General features: G+C 43.6%; 1 protein-coding gene across 10 annotated transcripts in view; it reads right to left on the bottom strand.

The window, feature by feature from the left end:
- Window positions 1–20: 20 nt before the first annotated feature.
- Window positions 21–18,962, bottom strand: part of srcin1b (SRC kinase signaling inhibitor 1b) — a 63,877-nt gene continuing 44,935 nt past the window's right edge. For 4 of the 10 annotated variants that reach the window (XM_020604628.1, XM_020604630.1, XM_020604625.1 and 1 more), the window contains 14 exons: window positions 14,814–15,733; window positions 14,413–14,502; window positions 13,539–13,579; window positions 13,270–13,293; window positions 11,412–11,572; window positions 9,096–9,271; window positions 8,662–8,792; window positions 8,324–8,471; window positions 5,712–6,009; window positions 5,071–5,398; window positions 4,828–4,970; window positions 2,810–2,959; window positions 2,595–2,684; window positions 22–741 (listed from right to left, as the gene is read on the bottom strand). In XM_020604628.1, the coding sequence (XP_020460284.1) occupies window positions 589–741; window positions 2,595–2,684; window positions 2,810–2,959; window positions 4,828–4,970; window positions 5,071–5,398; window positions 5,712–6,009; window positions 8,324–8,471; window positions 8,662–8,792; window positions 9,096–9,271; window positions 11,412–11,572; window positions 13,270–13,293; window positions 13,539–13,579; window positions 14,413–14,502; window positions 14,814–15,733 (2,853 nt within the window). In that variant the 3' untranslated portion in view covers window positions 22–588. Of the gene's footprint in view, window positions 742–2,594; window positions 2,685–2,809; window positions 2,960–4,827; window positions 4,971–5,070; window positions 5,399–5,711; window positions 6,010–8,323; window positions 8,472–8,661; window positions 8,793–9,095; window positions 9,272–11,411; window positions 11,573–13,269; window positions 13,294–13,538; window positions 13,580–14,412; window positions 14,503–14,813; window positions 15,734–18,962 lie in introns of all 10 variants that reach the window. The other 6 variants (XM_020604634.1, XM_020604635.1, XM_020604633.1 and 3 more) reach the window with 4 other exon arrangements.

The following is an 18,962-nucleotide window of genomic DNA, read 5'->3' as shown; positions in this document are numbered from 1 at the left end:
TAAAACACAACCCCAGCCACACCAGTGCACTAAAATCCTGTGCAGCTGCTGCCAGCTAACACAGGTGCAGAAGAATGAAACACCTTGAGATTTAAAGAATTGGTCATAGAAAAAGAGCAGTGCTGGATGAATAAAGAGAGATGATGAGGGGTATTCAGAGAGAGAACACATGGCTGAATCATAGAAGAATATCGCTTTGACCTTGAGATATGAAATCACTCCGTGGCATTACTGAAGATTATAGAAGAGGAGGATGTATCTGAATAGATCTGACTAATATAATAAGTCACAAGCACCACCAAGACCTTCCTCAAAAATTCAAAACATCAACATACTTGAACGACTAAAACTTCATCTTTAAGCAAGCGAGTTTAGATCCAGTAACTCAAATGTCAAAACACACATCAAGAACTGGTATAAATTAAGGATTCTGTAGATAGTTCCCCTCTGGCTATTGTGTAATCTCATATCGTCTGCTGGTAGGGCCTATACAGTTTCTCATGTCGCAGAAGTTGCAGGAGGAAACCTTCCTTTGGAGGGACAGCAGAAAGGAGAGGAGAGGCAGACGAAGCATCAGGGGTGGAGCATTTAGAAGTGGAATACCTGCTGCTGGCCCTGGACTTTGGGGAAATCCTCTTTTTGCTTGCGGGCTTTGGGCCTCTCCAGGCTGCCTTGTTGAAGGTGTTTGAGCCTGGCTGCGACTGTGGGGCCCTTCATTGGCCCCGGAGAGTTACTGCTGTTCTGTTGGGGCCAGGAGAAAATAGATACCATCAGAGCTGTCATCTGAACCTGAGCTTTTTAACAGTGACAGACACTGAGAACTGTTCTTCTCCCATTGTTATACATACATGTACACTCCATGGCCAAATGTAAGTGGACACCCGAATTATGGACCTAGACAACCAGCGGTTGAATGACCGCATGCGGCTAAACTTGTCATCACTGGTCACATTGGGCAGGGGTCCAGAGAAAACTACGAAGTCCGACACTGTTTTGGCGACGTTGCACATCGACTCAACATTAACTTTAGTGACCTCTGACTGGCGAAGTCAGAAGTCATTAGCCTCAATGTGAATAACAATCTTACTGTATTTACACTTATCCTTAGTCAGCAGCTTCAAATAGGATTCGATGTCGCCCACTCTGGCCCCAGGAAAACATTTGACTATGGCCGCCGGTGTCTCTAGCTTCTCATTTCTAACTATGGAGTCGCCAATTACCAGAGTTGTCTTCTCAGCGGGTGTGTCGCTGAGTGGGGAAAATCGATTTGAAACGTGAGCAGGCAGGTGATGCATCGTGGGCATTCATTTCAGGCTATGACTCTTGCGAACTGTCACCCAGCCACCTGTCTGAGCTCCTGGCATAATGGTGGTTCCACACCATTGTCTAAAATACGTTTGAGTACCGCTGGATCATTAGTATTAAGGGGTTTAGCAAGAAAAATGAAAAGCTGTCCTAAAATACAGGTGTCTACTCACATTTGGTTGTATAATGTACATTGTGCTTTCTGCATCAATAACCTTTTTACATACTGTTGACCTGCTTTATGCACAGATACATATAAAGCAGTTACATTCTCTGTAGTGTTCAGTTTTGCTCTTAGCAGTTCATGAATTCTTGAACAGTATGCACACACTGAAAATGAAAATGGTCCACCACAGCAAATGCTGTGTTAATGACCAATATTATAAAGAGACATTTTTATTCTGCTGACATTAATGACTGCTGGAAGCACTGTGCCCTAAATGCCTTCAGTGGATTAAAACAGGATCTGAATTTAAAACACCTGCAAGTAAAAAAAAAAAATCCTTTCAGAGAAATATTTCTGTCTGCAGCCCTGAACCTGAAATCAACACCCTCCCTCCCCATCCTTTATTTTGACAGCTACCTGTTAAGCACAGTTGTGTGACAAATCCAGCAGAACCAAAGCCTCTTTACTCAGCTAAACGTGTCACCAGAGCTGTGGAGAAGTGTGCTCACTGCTCTCAGTCTGTATGGCAAAACCAAATCCATCTTCTGCTTCAATCTATGCTGACTCACTGCATGTTACACCATCAATTACAAGCCCGTATCATTACATGGGCAGAGCAGCAGCTAACTGAGAGAATGAACCAAAAACTCATTGCAAGGTTCCCAAACAAACATATCCACAGAAGCAGAAGATTGGAAGAGAGCAGAGGAGAGGAACTGTTAAGACGGTCAGAAAGACTGTTATTAATGCATTTCAGGTGTAAAAAAATGTGATGAGATCAGATCAGCCACTTCTGGAGGCGCTCAGGTTCACGCTGTGACCGGACCTCAGCTGGGTGTCATGGCAGTCTGTACAGTGAGACCACACTCTTAAAAACAAAAAACATCTGGGAAGTTGAAATAACTCCTGTGATTAAAGTAACCCAGTTTTTACAAGTGTGTTTTCTGTGTGGACTAAATAGAGATGTTGACACTTGGTGCATTAGTGATTTTGGTGCATTAGTGATTTTAAAGGCTTTAGTGAAGTAGTAAATACTGTAAAACAGGGAAAAGGGAGGCAGAAAGTAGAAACAGAAGCACAGTCCACAGGCGTGGCAGAGGACTGCTCTAAGTTTTAACTTTACCTTTCTGCCCGAGGACCCAGAGGTGAGGGTGGTCTTTGGTGGGGTGCGGTATCGTTTATGACAAAGGTTTACAGGAGTTCTCTGAAATACCTTTGGTCCGTTGTTGTATGAGAGAGTGTGGCACAGACATGTTATCACACTGATAAGGAACACAAAAGCAAAACTCAACAGGTACCTCTGTGTGACTAATGAGTCACTGATCTAATCTGTTGTACCTCCAGCTCAGCAATAATCTTCTCTTCATCATCCTCATCTTGAATGGCTGACGCTGCGATCACAGGCGGGGTTGAGGCAGGGCGAGGGGCGTCAGAGGGCGTCCGCCTCAGCTTCACAAGAGTTTTGGGCAACTCCCCATCCTCTTCCATCTGAAAGGCAAAATAAAAACATTAAACCTCTTCAAACTACCCTATTACAGCAAAACGCAGACATAAGAACCAATAAAGGAACCCTCTTGGTAGTTTACGCCTCCAAACAGGTGGAGGCAGAGATACAGAGGAGTGAGACCTGCGACTCAAACCGCTGACGATTTGACACAAACTATGGACATATACATGGTGCACCACCAAACATCACACTCAACTAAAAATGAACAAGGGTGAGGAAGTGGGCATCAAATTCAACATCCAACGCACAAAAAATTGTTCTGCAAATAAAATTGTCAGATTCATATACTTTGTCAGAATTAGACAGTGAATATCAGAGCACTTTGCACAAGATGGCCATTATTTAGCATTTTCACAAACATCAAACTGAACTTCTGTGTGAGTAATCTCCAGGAACCATTTGATACTGTTCAGTCAGAATGGGCCAAGCTCCCTGAGGGAGGTTTACAGCACCTTGTTAAATCAATGCCATGGAAAGAGGAAAAAAAACTCAGCTGTTCTGGGGACAAAAGTGAATTTTCTCCACAGACGGAGATCAGGGAGGCTTTAGACAGCAGCAGCTTGTTCTTGCCTGGGAACCAAAACTGCCCCCAGCTAAGAGGAGCCTCAGTGTCTCATGCACAAGTGTCTGGTTTCTTCATGTGGGTCCAAATCCCACTAGTCTCACAGAACATGTTTCTGAATCCCACATATAAAGACTATTGAGACTGTGTTTCAAGGTGAAGCTGCATATCGTCAGTGGCTCCCCTGACAGGAAGTGTCCAGTGCTTAAAGAGTGAACAAGCACCACAGCTTTTTGTTAATGGCTCCTTACAATATTGTGGATCTGTTGTTACAGAAGGTCTACATGAAATTCAATTCACTCTATCCAATATCATATTGACAAACTATTGAAACTTTCAACCAACAGCAGCACAGGTGTGATACAGCTGCAGAGTCGCTAAATTAAATATAAACATTTCTGGTTTTGCTCACATTACCAAGTTTCATTCACTGTCATGATGATTTAAACTACCGCATCCTGTGAATCTATTTAAAGGCTCATTTGCTCACAAACACTGTCAGAGTTTAATGGAGCACAAGTGAAGTATATTTGACAGATTCCAGGAGAAAACGGTGTTTCCGTTGCAATACCTCAGGCACATCAATAAGAAATGCCTGAACTGGCACCGATCTGTTTGGAACAGCCTTACTTTGGAAGGATCGGTCCCAACCTGCAGCCTCACACTGAGCCCACACTTAGAGCCAGAGTCATAAAGAACTATGTCCAGAGATCAGAAGGAGCAGGAGTCCTGCAGCAGATGGTCTGGCCCCACAGAGCCCTGATCTCAACATCATGGAATCAGTCCGAGATCTCATGAAGAGACAGGAGACACAGACAGCCTGAATCCACAGAGGCACCGTGGCAGCTTCTCCAAGAGGCTGGAACAACCTACTGAGGAGACCTAGTGCTGGTTTAAAAGGGGGATCACAGCTAATAACCTAATTTAGGTTTTGTTTTTTCTTACACAGAAGTGTACATGACAAAGAAAGGCACATCTGAGATGCAGGAACTAGAGAATGTTTGTATTTTTGCTCAGAAAATAATTTCTGCCTTAATCACAGTTTAAATGATGATATAGACTGTGACTTGACTTGAGTATGCACCTGCAGATAGACATGCACAGGATCCCAGTTTTGAGTCTTATCCTGGTTTTGATCCTATCTAGTATATTTACATGAAAAAGAAATGCCCACCTAGTTTATTACCAGTAAAACTGATGTGACAGACATCAGTGTAAAAACTAGGCTGGGTGTACGAAACCAGTTCCAAAAAGCGAAGCACAGAAACAGTCCTGATAGTTTCTCACCTTCAGATTCTTGGTGGTAGCGACGACCTCTCCGGTGCGGTTGGTAGTGATGCCGTGTGCTGACGGGAAGCTTCGGCGTGGTGGAGGTGGCGGCGGGGACTTGGAGGGTTTCTCTGTACGATACCTGGCTACATTGAGATCCACTGCAGACAGAAGGCAACACTTCACAACACATCCCACCTGTAGAACTACTTCTTCCCACAACTTTACTACAGCTTAACTGAATGGAGTTTAGTGCCTCACCCGACCCTCGATGTGAACCGGTACCCTCCATACTGTTCAGCTTCTGGGCGGCCAGCTGCACTTTGCCAGGCTGTGGGTCCCCGCTGGGTGTGGTGGTTGTGGTGACAGTGGTCCCAGCTGCAGGAGACATAGCTGTGGTGGAAGTTATCGGGATGGTGATGTGGGGCTTGGGGGGTACTGCCGGCTTGTTGATGTGCTTGGCAGCGAAATCGAGGTCCGGGATGGCTTTCATCAGCTCGGCCTGGGTCTCTTCCAGCAAGCGATTGATGTCCTGGGCGCTGAACTGGGTCAAGCTTGCGCGCTTCTCCTCCCAGTCCCGCTCTGCCGCCTGACGTACAGACACAGAGACGAATGAGCTGGAACATGCAAACTACTAACAGGCAGAGCTGGAAAAGATAATGGAGACACATTCATGCAGTGCTTTCTAATGTTCCATGGACAAATGGGATTATAAACAGGCTGCTGCTGATGAGAGTACAGGGTCACAGTAAGAGGCTGAAATACCTTCTGATGCAATTTCACCTGTAAATGAATATTTTCCATCTGGTTAACCCTGGTATTTTAACACGAGCTAAATAATGTGTGTGAGTGCACTCAACAGCAGCATTTCAAAATGTACTGCGTAACGAGCAGCTGATTACCAGCCTGACTTCGGCTGACACAGACTTGTCGGCCGGACGCCGACTTGGCAACTCATCGAGAACTCGATTTCTGAAGCTCATCGAAGGCTGGATGTCTTGCTCGGGCCCCGAGGCGTCTGTGTCTCCGACAGAGACGGGCATCCAGTTGGCCAGGCCAGCACTGGTGCTCAGGTCAGTGAGGCTGAGAGGAGGACTGTTCAGGATGTCCAAGTCAGAGCTGCAGCTCATGTCCTCTGCTCTCTTCTGTATTTGGCTGGAGGGATCTTCAGGGCCCTTCCACACACCCTCAGTGACTTGTCTGTGTAGACAGGGAGGGATACAAAACTCTACAATACACAGAGGACAGCGGGAAGGTGTTGTAACCTGACAAATGATGATAACGTATACTCACTCAGTCTACAAACAAAATGAGAATTAGTCAAATGAACTCAATGAAGCTGTAACTAACAATTTGGATTTACATTTTCCACCTTTCAACAGTCGAGAGATGACAAACCAAGGTCTCCTGTTGGACTTGACCTGGGAACATAATTCACGATCAGCACCTTAAACCACTCGGCCTCTAGGAACCCCCACTAGCAATTATATTTATTACCAGTTTAACACGTGGGAGACTGTTTACAAAGATTCTGCAGCTCATTTTTTGGCACTAAACAGTGAAATTGTGTATTCATATTAATTACAGAGTCACAAAGTAGTTTTTGTGTTAAAAAAAAATAAAAGCAGGCACCTGAAATTTATGAGCTCATACAACATGTATTTATAGGTGTTCCTACTCTGAGTTTCAAAAAAAAATGGGGGGAAGGAAGGTTATGCAAATAACCTCAGTGCTAATTACAGTGGCAAGAAAAAGTATGTCAACCTTTTGGAATTTCATGGTTTTCTACATTAATTTGTCATAAAATGTGATCTGATCTTCATCTAAGTCAAAAGTACTGACAAATATAATGTGCCTACAAAAACAAACAAACAAAAAAATTCTGATCTTTCATGTCTTTATTGAAGACATTCATTCAACATTCAAAATAGTAGTGGAAAAACTAAGTGAACCCCTGGAATTAATAACTGGTTGACCCCCCTTGGCAGCAATAACCTCAACCAGGCGCTTCCTGTAGCTGTGGATCAGACCTGCACATCATTCAGGAGGAATTTTAGCCCATTCTTCCTGGCAGAACTGCTTTAGCTCCGTCATATACTTTGGACATCTCGTGTATGGTTATCTTCAAGTCATTCCACAGCATCTCTATTGGGTTGAGGTCTGGGCTCTGACTTGGCCACCCCAAAAGGCGGATTTTGTTTTTCTGAAGCCATTCTATTGTGGACTTGCTCCGGTGTTTTGGGTCATTGTCCTGTTGCATCAACCAACTTCTACAGCGTTTCAGCTGATGTACAGACATTCTCACATTATCCTGAAGAATTTTTTGATACACCTGGGAATTCATCTTCCTCTTAAGCAAACTGGCCAGGCCCTGATGCAGCAAAGCAGGCCCAAATCATGATGTTTCCTCCACCATACTTTATGGTTTAGATGATGTTATCATGATGATATGCAGTGCCCTTTTTATGCCAGATGTAGTACTGCGTGTTCTTTCCAAATAGTTCAATCTTCATCAGTCCACAAAGCATTTTCCCAATAACGCTGAGGAGTGTCAATGTGCTCTTTTGCAAACTCAAAAGGTTTGAGTGGTTTATATCAAAGTAGCTCTAGTCCACACCTCCAAACTCATTTTCTTAACAAGACTCCAGGTATGTTAACACCTGACTCCAATTAGCTTTTTGGAGGTCATTAACTCAAGGGTTCACATACTTTAGTGCCACTAGCACTATGAGGTTTTATGGTTGTTCTCAATAAAGACATGAAAGATCAGAATTTTTTTGTGTTGTTACATTAGCATCTTATATTTGTCAGTACTCTTGACTTAGATGAAGATCAGATCACATTTTATGACAAATTAATGCAGAAAACCATGAAATTCCAAAAGGTTCACATACTTTTTCTTGCCACTGTAATTAGCAGTATTAAGTGTTTGCAGTTGCTTCTCTACAAGTAAAAAGAACATTTATCTGACTTTCAACAACCATTTTCAGAGAACATTTAAACATAGATGAGACAAAAGTTAAATGACAGAACTATAGAAAAACATCTTTCACTTGCAAGTTTTATTTTATATAATTCTGATTATCTTGAGTTTTTAGAAGGCTTTGTGTACATGTTATGCTTTGTACCTCACCTGCACAAGACTTTTACATCAAATGTAGGTACATCCAAGTACATATATGTAGGTAAAGGTGTGTTTGTACAGTATATATGCGAATGCATACTGTACTTTTTAATTATAAAAACTGTATATTAATGTCCAAACCAACAGACAGACATAATAATACAAAGTTTATATTTATGAACGTAAATGATCATTTTGGTGTCAATACAGGCAGTGGAACATTTTCACCAAAACTCTGCCCCTTTATTCCAGACTGTGTGCGTGGTTTGGTACCAGCAGTGCTGAATAACAGACAGCTCAAAAAATCTCAAAACTATGTACAACATGAATAATGTGTTTAGTGAGTCGACCTGCTTTAATAACAAACTGAGGAGTGTTTGATATGTGTACCTGCGCAGCGTGCTGAGCGCATCGGTCATGGTGTTGCAGCGCTTCAGCAGGGCGTCCAGGCGGTGAGGCTCCTCTTTCAGGAACTTAACAGCCTCCACCTCCACCCTCAGCACCACACGCATCTTACTCTGCAGGCTGGGGAACTGGTCTGGACAGCAGGGAGAGAGACAAAACTCAGGAGGGAGAACGGCGGGAAGGGAATGAGACAGTGAACGAACTTGCAAAATGCCTAAAGGAAACACCAATGAGTGTCTCAGAGAATTAAATAGACAACCAAACAGCCACGGCAATCACATCACCATCTCCTAATGTACACAGGAGGTCCTAACAACACTAACTTTTGAGCTCAGTGAGAGTCTCTCCCAGCACCCGCAGCTCTTTGCTCTTCTGCTCCACATCCTGCTCGGTCACCAGGCCGTGATTGACTGACGAGTTTCTCTGCAGCTCCTCCACAGACTTCTCCAGATCACTGGGGGGAGAGGGGTCACAGATTCATGTCACTGCAGTAGATAATGTTACATCTATGACCTTCATGCTACCATTACCATCAAACTGCCTGGCCTAACAAGATTACAAATCTGACATATTTGGCAGCAACTTTCAGTGACACTGAGAGATTCTGGAAGACACTAAAAAAAGTAGTGAGGTTCAATACCCAGCCACAGTCAATGCCCAGGGTCCTGCTGTGCCTGTGGTTTTCTCAACCAGGGCAACCGACACTAATTACACTTTACTGTGCTTGTTGCCTAGGTTAAATGTGCTCTGAACTCACTGCAGCTGCTGGATGAGCAACTCCTCCTGGTTCAGGTACTTGAGTCTCTCCTCCTCCACTAGGAGGCGCTGTCTCTGGAGTGGATCCTCCTGAGTGCGCATCACATCCAGCATCATCAGGCTGAGCTCTGATTCCGTCTGCCGCAGCAGTGACAGCACCAAGTCCTGGTTCTCCAGCTAGAACACCAAGTCACAGGGTTTTTTTTTTATTTTGCTTGATTTTCATTTATATTTTACACAGTTTCTTTGTTATTGTAAAAACATTCAAGCCCAGATACACTCAGCTGCAGCCAGTTTCTTTGGAACACCTTCTGAAGTTGAAACTAATGCAGTCTAATATTGCTCAATCTATTTCAAAGAGGTGTTGATTCAATGGTATGATCATTGTGGAAGCTGCTGCTGAACTGCATTATACAGACGTGCTTCTGGTACTTAGTGTGGCCTCATAGATATAAATGGGATGGACAGAAATATTACCCCTCTCTGAATCACTGATCTTGTAGCTGAGTCAACACGTCTCTGACACAGTTTGAGCACAAACTGCTTGATTAGAATTTTTACAGTGCCTTGCGAAAGTATTCGGCCCCCTTGAACTTTGCGACCTTTTGCCACATTTCAGGCTTCAAACATAAAGATATAAAACTGTAATTTTTTGTGAAGAATCAACAACAAGTGGGACACAATCATGAAGTGGAACGAAATTTATTGGATATTTCAAACTTTTTTAACAAATAAAAAACTGAATAATTGGGCGTGCAAAATTATTCAGCCCCTTTACTTTCAGTGCAGCAAACTCTCTCCAGAAGTTCAGTGAGGATCTCTGAATGATCCAATGTTGACCTAAATGACTAATGATGATAAATAGAATCCACCTGTGTGTAATCAAGTCTCCGTATAAATGCACCTGCACTGTGATAGTCTCAGAGGTCTGTTTAAAGCGCAGAGAGCATCATGAAGAACAAGGAACACACCAGGCAGGTCCGAGATACTGTTGTGGAGAAGTTTAAAGCCGGATTTGGATACAAAAAGATTTCCCAAGCTTTAAACATCCCAAGGAGCACTGTGCAAGTGATAATATTGAAATGGAAGGAGTATCAGACCACTGCAAATCTACCAAGACCTGGCCGTCCCTCTAAACTTTCAGCTCATACAAGGAGAAGACTGATCAGAGATGCAGCCAAGAGGCCCATGATCACTCTGGATGAACTGCAGAGATCTACAGCTGAGGTGGGAGACTCTGTCCATAGGACAACAATCAGTCGTATACTGCACAAATCTGGCCTTTATGGAAGAGTGGCAAGAAGAAAGCCATTTCTTAAAGATATCCATAAAAAGTGTCGTTTAAAGTTTGCCACAAGCCACCTGGGAGACACACCAAACATGTGGAAGAAGGTGCTCTGGTCAGATGAAACCAAAATCGAACTTTTTGGCAACAATGCAAAACGTTATGTTTGGCGTAAAAGCAACACAGCTCATCACCCTGAACACACCATCCCCACTGTCAAACATGGTGGTGGCAGCATCATGGTTTGGGGCTGCTTTTCTTCAGCAGGGACAGGGAAGATGGTTAAAATTGATGGGAAGATGGATGGAGCCAAATACAGGACCATTCTGGATGGAAACCTGATGGAGTCTGCAAAAGACCTGAGACTGGGATGGAGATTTGTCTTCCAACAAGACAATGATCCAAAACATAAAGCAAAATCTACAATGGAATGGTTCACAAATAAACATATCCAGGTGTTAGAATGGCCAAGTCAAAGTCCAGACCTGAATCCAATCGAGAATCTGTGGAAAGAACTGAAAACTGCTGTTCACAAACGCTCTCTATCCAACCTCACTGAGCTCGAGCTGTTTTGCAAGGAGGAATGGGCAAAAATTTCCGTCTCTCGATGTGCAAAACTGATAGAGACATACCCCAAGTGACTTACAGCTGTAATCGCAGCAAAAGGTGGCGCTACAAAGTATTAACTTAAGGGGGCTGAATAATTTTGCACGGCCAATTTTTCAGTTTTTTATTTGTTAGAAAAGTTTGAAATATCCAATAAATTTCGTTCCACTTCATGATTGTGTCCCACTTGTTGTTGATTCTTCACAAAAAATTACAGTTTTATATCTTTATGTTTGAAGCCTGAAATGTGGCAAAAGGTCGCAAAGTTCAAGGGGGCCGAATACTTTGGCAAGGCACTGTAGTTTTAGCTACTGCAAGTGTACCTAATAAGCTGACAACCAAGCACAAAGTAAACACTTGTAAACTGCACGTGCACAAATTTGTCACAATTACACTTGTTTCACTCCCAGCTACATGTCCACACACCTGCATGTTGCGCAGCTGCGACAGCTGTTTGCGCAGTGCATTGGTGTTCTGCTGCAGGCTTTGTAGATGGAGCTGCATCTGCAGATGTGACACTGTCACAGGCTGGTTGGCCCCCGAAGGTGGTGGTGGCATCAGAGCCAAGGGAGCAGACGGTGTCAGAGCTGCCCAAACAAAGAGCAGGATTTAAACAGAACTTCCTCTTAGCTTTATTTTGGTTCCATTATAGCAAACTGAAGCTGATAGAAGTTGTCCCAAACACTATTAGCAAACCAAAAGGTTTATAATGAATGCCTGAGGGGAAAGCTGAACAACCGCAAATTGTGTATTGCCTGAAACCCCAACTCTTAAGTAGTCAAATCCCCTAACGTTTGACTCTCAGGATTTCAAATGCTCATCCAGTAGAAAAACAATCTGACTGACTGGATACAGGATTGGACAGCAGCGATTCAGGACACGTTCTATCTGTGCTGCAGGTCAACGGTGGAGATTACACAGACTTAATGATGAACAGCATGGGCAGGCTTCAGGGACAAACAGGGTCAGCAGTGGGACAGAAAACAGAATTTCCAATAAATCAAAGTATCTCCTTGTTTAAAAAAAACAACAACACCCAGACAGCTCAAATGTATGAATGCTTCCAAATCAGATAATCCTCTGGAAACGACAATGAATGCTACAGTATGCGCTGACAGTTATTAGGGTGTGGAGTCACATACATCATGCAGAACGACACAAGGGGAAAGTAACTGGAAGACAAATCGATAACTGTGTTTTAAGAGTTGCATTTCAAGGCAGTTTTCATTAACTAAAGCTATGACAACCTGGATTCCTCTGTCGCCACCAGAACAACACATTCTCTTAAAGTATAATCCCTCAGGTGCCTCAAAGAAGCACGTATACAGACAAGATGACCGCTTCCAACTTGCTGCAGTGTGCCTTCCAGAAACTCTGACCAGAAGAGCTGAAGCTACAGTGGGGTTTTGGCTAAATCTGACCATAATTCCAGGCAGTTTTAGAAGAGCACAGTGGGCAGCATCTCTGAAACTGCTGTCGTCATTACCCAGATGTCTGTCTGCAGCCTCACCAGCTCAGAATGTCCTGGTTTTAACTGTGAGCACAAAGACATTGAGTCAGTCTATTACAGACCAAAGGAAACTACACAATTTCATCCATGTGGCAGACAGAAAGGTTTTTGACCTCTTCACAGGAGAAAGAAGCATAAAGAGCCAAAGTCACAGGTTTTTAAAGTTAGAGAAAGTCTGTGAAGATTTCCTAAAATTCAAGTAAAAATTCAAGTTTAAACAAACCAAACTACTCTATTAAAAAGGTCAGTTTTAAGTTGCCAAAGACTCAGAGTATGCAGGCCCATCTATAATTTGACATGAGATCAAATTTTCCAATGCTTATGCGCAATCAGATAAGAGGAAAATCAATTGAAATCAAAACATCTCTACCTCTGGGACCCTTCAAACGGAACCCTTCAAAGACACAAATTCATTTCATTCTTCTTCAGCCTTCAAAACATTCAATTTCAACAGCACCAGTGTGGCTGAAGCAGTTTTATGTTTTGTGCACACAGCAAATGTTCACTGCTCCCACCAATAATTCACTCAGCAGAAAAAAGTGAAAAGCCTCAACAAAACATGTTTTCATTTCCAGTTTAATGCAACTCTAATTATTTCTTATTCACAAAGATAGAAAACAGTAAAATTGAAGGAAGCCAGCTGACGGAGTAGGTCCTTCACAACGACACACACACACACACGTTGTGAAAACTAACTGGGATCCAAATGGAGAACACAGAGGGGTAGATGAGGGAACAGGTACCAGACACTCCAGGAACACACATAGTAGCTACCTTTCTTTTTTTTTATTCGTCCAGCTAAAACAAGAAGCACGGGCACCAGTTACACAGTAGCAGCAAAAGCCAGCACATACAGTCTGAAGCAGCTCAGCCGTTATGATCATGTGAGGCACTTTAAAAATTATGCAGAAAAATGAAATAGCAGCAGCTCTGTGAGAGGAAGAAGAGCCGGTTTATGTAGCTATCAAACAGGCAGCAGTGTGGAACAGTGACAGGCAGTGATAGGAAACAGTTTGTCTGCTTGTTTGGTGGCGAGCACTTACTGTCAGTTCCTGAGCAGTCACTGGCTGACTCTATCTTCTCCCTAGAAGAGGCCAGCGTCAAAGTACTTAAAGCCAGAACACACTTCACCTTAGCTACGAAGAAGCTCTTCATTTATGGTGGAAAATGTGTTGTGGGCATTAGAGAAAGATTTCAGACAAGAATCATCACAGTTTTCTCATATCACTGACAGATAATGTGCTGCTTAGCACCAACTTACATGTCTAAATAAAGCAAACAGTGATGTATGAACAGGTTTTACTTTATGTGAAGCACTATGCAAACATTCTAATCACTTTAGCGGTTTAGAATCACAGTCTCAACAGGGAGAAGGCTGATCGGTCTAAAAACTCGATCTGCAGCACAACCATGAGCCCAAACATGCAGCCAGAGCCATATTCAGAAGTAAGAACCAAGAGTCCTTCAGCAGGTGGTCCGGCCCACACAGAGCCCTGATCGCAACATCATGGAGTCAGTCCAGGATGACGTGAAGACACCGAGACAGCCTGAATCCACAGAGGAACTGTGGCAGAACAGCCTACCTGCCATGTACCTGGAGAAACTGTGTCCAGGTGTACTGAGGAGATCTGGTGCTGGTTTAAAGGCTAACACTGATTTGATTTAGGTCTTTTCTGTTTAATGCACTTTGGCTGAAGTTAAACTATTTGTGGCATTATGTTTGACAGCATCCTCACTTTACTTTTAGTGCATGGAACTTTTGTCCAGTTTTGCATTTTCCATATGTTCCTAGATGAAATACTGCATTTAGCAGACAACTACATAAAAAGTATATATATGTTCTAGTAGACTGTTCTCATGTGTTGAGGCAAATGTGTTTTTGTATGTAGTATTTTTGTGTGTGTGTGTGCGCCTTACGGGCTTTCCGCCTCAGGCCCTCTGCTCAGAACTCTCTGCAGCAGCCCGGTTAGGCTGGCTATCTGCTTCTCCATGGCCTCCATCCGCTCCCTGGATTCACACACCAGAGATGTATGAAATATTTCAAGTCACAAATGTTTAATGCCTTTTTGAAAATAACACAGAACAGATACTGGATTTTCCCCATTTACCATTGACAGTAACTGTGGTACAGGTAAAATATTTACTCTGCTTTGAGCTGACGGTTGTACTGATAAAAAGTTCATATACAACTGGTTACTGTAATTACATTAAAGGACAGCTTTACATTTTTTTTTTTAGCTACAAGTGAAGTATAGACACCACAGTCATACTTATGTGAATAACAAACAGTATGCAAAAATGTGTTGAGGCTGCCGTACCTGGTCTCTGTTTCATTCCCCAGCAGAGGTGAGCCAAAGCCTCCGGCGCTCCCTCCCTCCCCTCCAGGACCAGCCATCAAGCAGAGCTGCTCTGAGGTGAGACCTAATCCTGGACCCTGACCCCGGGCCTTGGGACTATCCCCAAAGACAGAGGAGGTCACAGAGTCCCTTCTCAAACTCTGCCTCCCAGGAGAGCCCCGACTGGGCATGGTGCTCGCATAGGAATCCCTCATGTCGGGCATCTTCTGTGGGGAGGAAGATGGTGGCACCCGCAGCCCCATAGCCAACATAGACGCAGCATAGGCATCATTGTAAAGGGGTCCTCCCGGCCTGTAGAGAGCACCACTTTCCATCAGTTCTCCTTGTAAAGCAGCTGCTGAATATGAGGTGAGTGAACGCACGGATCCAGCACCTCCTCCTCCTCCGCGGCGATATAAGGAGCCGTAGGGATCGGCTCTCACTGGTAGAGGGGAATGAGGTCCTCCTGCGAGACCCAGCCGACTCGGGTCTGGGCCCAGACTGTAGGGGTCTGCATAGATCCCCCCTCCACCACGATCATCCCCCCGCAGCAGCACCATGCTCCTGGATCCCCCTACTTCATCATCAGGCTTCACATCCCTGCGTTCCAGGATGGCACTGGAGGAGGCACAGAAGGCCTGCTGGGTGTGGTGGGGCTGATGGAGCTGTGGCTGCTGGTGGGGAGAGGAGTGGTGGGACTGGGAGTGTGGGTGTGGCAGGGAGTGGGTGTGGTGGGGTTGTCCAGCGTAGGAAGAAGGCCTACTGCCGCTATAAAGGAGGCGGGCGCGGGCCGGTGAGCCTTGAGGAGGTGAGGCAGACGAGGATGAATGATGGGAAGACATGGGTGGGTTGCTGAGGCGGCGGCTGGGTGGAGAGTCCTGAGGTGCATACACCATCTCCCTCTGTGAACAAATGCAGAAGCGGGCATGTACTTGTCACTCCTAACTGACACCAAACTCCACAAGTGATGTACTTCTGGCCCTACTGTTAGGAATTTATAGACTCTTAACAAATGGCATATCAGGCACATTCACCAATGACAAAGCGCATATAAGAATTGGACAACGTTTGGACTCTGGGATCCTTCTCCTCAAAAACCAATACACACACAAACACTTTAACAAATACACGTTTGTCACAGCCAAAAATCTCAGGAGTAATTTATCCATCTTTGATTGCTGGTACAGCTCTTAATTATATGTTAGCTTGTTTATTGCACTATTTTATCATTAGTATACAATTTCTTGTGTCTGAGAGATATTATATTCTTTTGTTATGTGTATTTTCCAATGCCAATGACATTTCAGAAATAATTTTCCCTGCCTGAAAAGCCATAGAAGTTAAAGGTGCCCTGTAACTACTAGCAGAGATGAGGAGGAGGGGACATGACATACATTCATGCATGTTTTCAACTACTCTACTGATTTACAGATGGCTGTAATGAAGCTGTGTGCCAGCAGAAAGCAGGCAAGAAGAACATTAGCAAGTACTCATCAACGCAGGTTTGAACACTGTCAAACATTCTGCTTGTTTGTCAGAGCTCAAGGATGTACACAATGCCTTTTGGTTAGAAACACTGAATGTACAGTAAACCAAATGTGTTTACAAGAAACCTCCACAGGCCTCAACAGGAGGTGTAGTTGAAAGGGAAATTGGACAATGAAAGACAAATAGAACACGACATCACAGTTGTTAATGCAAAAATAAGCACTGTAAAGCGACAGGTTTGGATGGGGCTAATTATTCAATACATTTTAAATTCTACATCATGTTTTTAATCATGATTTTTACTGATTCCTACAGTATGAGTGATTCTGGGTAAATACAGGCACTGAGGATATTGTACATGTAGGCTCCCTTTATCCTATTTATTTTATCTGTTGTATATTTTGTCAGCAATCACAATATGGCTGAGCAACTAGCATTTACAAAAATCTTTAACATTTTACAGCAATTTATAGCTGCTGTCTCGTTGACTGACAGGAGAGACTATGAACTGTCCTTTAAGTGCATTTGAAGTTGCACTGATAGCGCATTGAAAGACTGAGCATGAAGAGATTACGTCCTGGCATCAATCTCCCCAGTCAGAGAGAAAGGCAAAACAAAGCGCAGCAGAACAGAGCAGAGTGTAAGAGAAAGCCCAGCATCAGAGGGCACCAGCCAAGACTGATAGATACAGCAAGGAAACACAATGAAGACAACACTGTAATTGCTTATGACGCACAAAGCCATCTCCTGGAAACGATGCAAATTGAAAAACCAATATTTCCACATAATAACCCTCAGGCCTGTGACAACAACACCCTGTGGATAGCCTCACTGCAGACTAATGACCAGCGCCATCATCTTCTGTCTTGTATCTTAGCAACGGCCTCGCATTGACACCATCCTTCAACCATGCTGAAGACATTCAGACATTTCATTCCACCTCCAAGACCCCCTGAAGTCACGAGACGTATATCACAGGCAAACTGCCCAAAAGTTTGTCCCTTGGCACCTTCCAAAGCAGTCGTCAATCTCCTCCTGCTCAATATTCTGTCCTCCAGTCACAGGCTTGGATGGTCTTTAGTAACTAATCCTGGTCATGCTTTTGTGGTCAGCAATCAGGGAATAATCTTGGCTGTACACACACACACACACACACACACACGTCCTAGTCACTCACCTTGGCAGCAGCAGAAGCAGCCAATGTACCCTACACACATAAAACACAAGGTAAGCCTGCTGGTTTGATAAGGCTGTAAAACGCTAGGAAGGTTTCAGAGCCGTACACGAGCTGGAAACGGCAACCGATCCCACTGGGGAGCCAGAACGGTTGACCTCCAAAACATTAGCTGGCAGCTGCGGATCATGCACACGGGTAGGCAAAAAAAAAAAACAAACAACCCAATCACACACATAGGCAGCTAAACAAAAAGCCTCAAGGTGTTTGACTGACTACAGCAAACGTGTCAAAATCCCTCCTGTCGACAACATGTTTAACACAGAGTGTGCACTCCGTATGTCTGCTTCCCCGTTATGTAATTTACCTAGTTGATAATTTATTTTATTCTATAAGAGCAGCATCCTCTAACACTTTAAATTACTGCTTTCTCATTTCCATAATCGCAGTGTAATTAGAAGGCAACAAAATGCAAGGCCTTGTACAGAAAACTGAATGACATTAGGCATTCTCTATTGGCAGTGGTTTATCTCGCCCCAGCTGTATCCAAATGTAGAAAGCATTAGTAATCATGCTAATAAGGCTGATGCCACATTTACTTCTGCCAGCAGCTGACAAATTAAGATAAATCCCATTGTGGTTCATCAGTAGAGACATGATGATGTGATTTTTTTTCTCTCGATAGGTTTCGATGTACGATGTGGTGTGTATGATTCAATAACGATACCATTAAAAATCCAATGACAACAACGTGTGGAATACTTGTACTTGACTAGCACTGGCTTGATTATGCAAAGAACAACCAGATATACTGACTTACTTTGTTAGTCTAGCTTATTTACAAAAGAATATGAAGTCATAGGTGCATGGAGACCACATGTATATGGTTAGACAAAACAATACATAGTGACATTTTTGTATTGCAATATATTGAATATCAATATATTGACCCATCCCTGCTCATCAATATGCCACAGATCAGGAGAGTCATTACAGGTAATGAGACTACACCAGTACCAGTTGTTGATAAGTTGAGCTACAGAAAAGTGTGTGTCAACAAACATGATTATCGTTATTGGACTGATCATTCATGTTCTCTCTTTAGTTACCGTCCAACATGTTAAAGAACTTTTTTGATAACCTGGAGATGAGTGCTCGTCCTCAGCGTGTCCACCATGACCTTTTACATGATGTACAAATGACTGACGGTAACTTTTGTTTTATTCTCAATTTAACAGCAATACATACAGTAGTGCAGTCCAAGTCTGCATCCCTGCCCACAGTCCATCATCTCAGAATAGTGTTTGTTCTATTTTACAGTCTCTGGGCATCCAGCCCAGTCTGCGCCGGTGAAGTAAAGGCCTGGCACTGGTCCAGTAACAATAGTGCTAGGTAAGGTCACATGACACTCGCAGAGAGTGAGTGAAACTAGCTTATGCTTGGACACATTATGTAAAGCAAACTAGTGT

Source organism: Monopterus albus, unplaced genomic scaffold (genome assembly GCF_001952655.1).
Source record: "Monopterus albus unplaced genomic scaffold, M_albus_1.0 scaffold67.1, whole genome shotgun sequence".
Classification (NCBI taxonomy): domain Eukaryota; kingdom Metazoa; phylum Chordata; class Actinopteri; order Synbranchiformes; family Synbranchidae; genus Monopterus; species Monopterus albus.
Note: the sequence above shows the minus strand (reverse complement) of the source record. Positions and strands in the feature narration are given on the sequence as shown.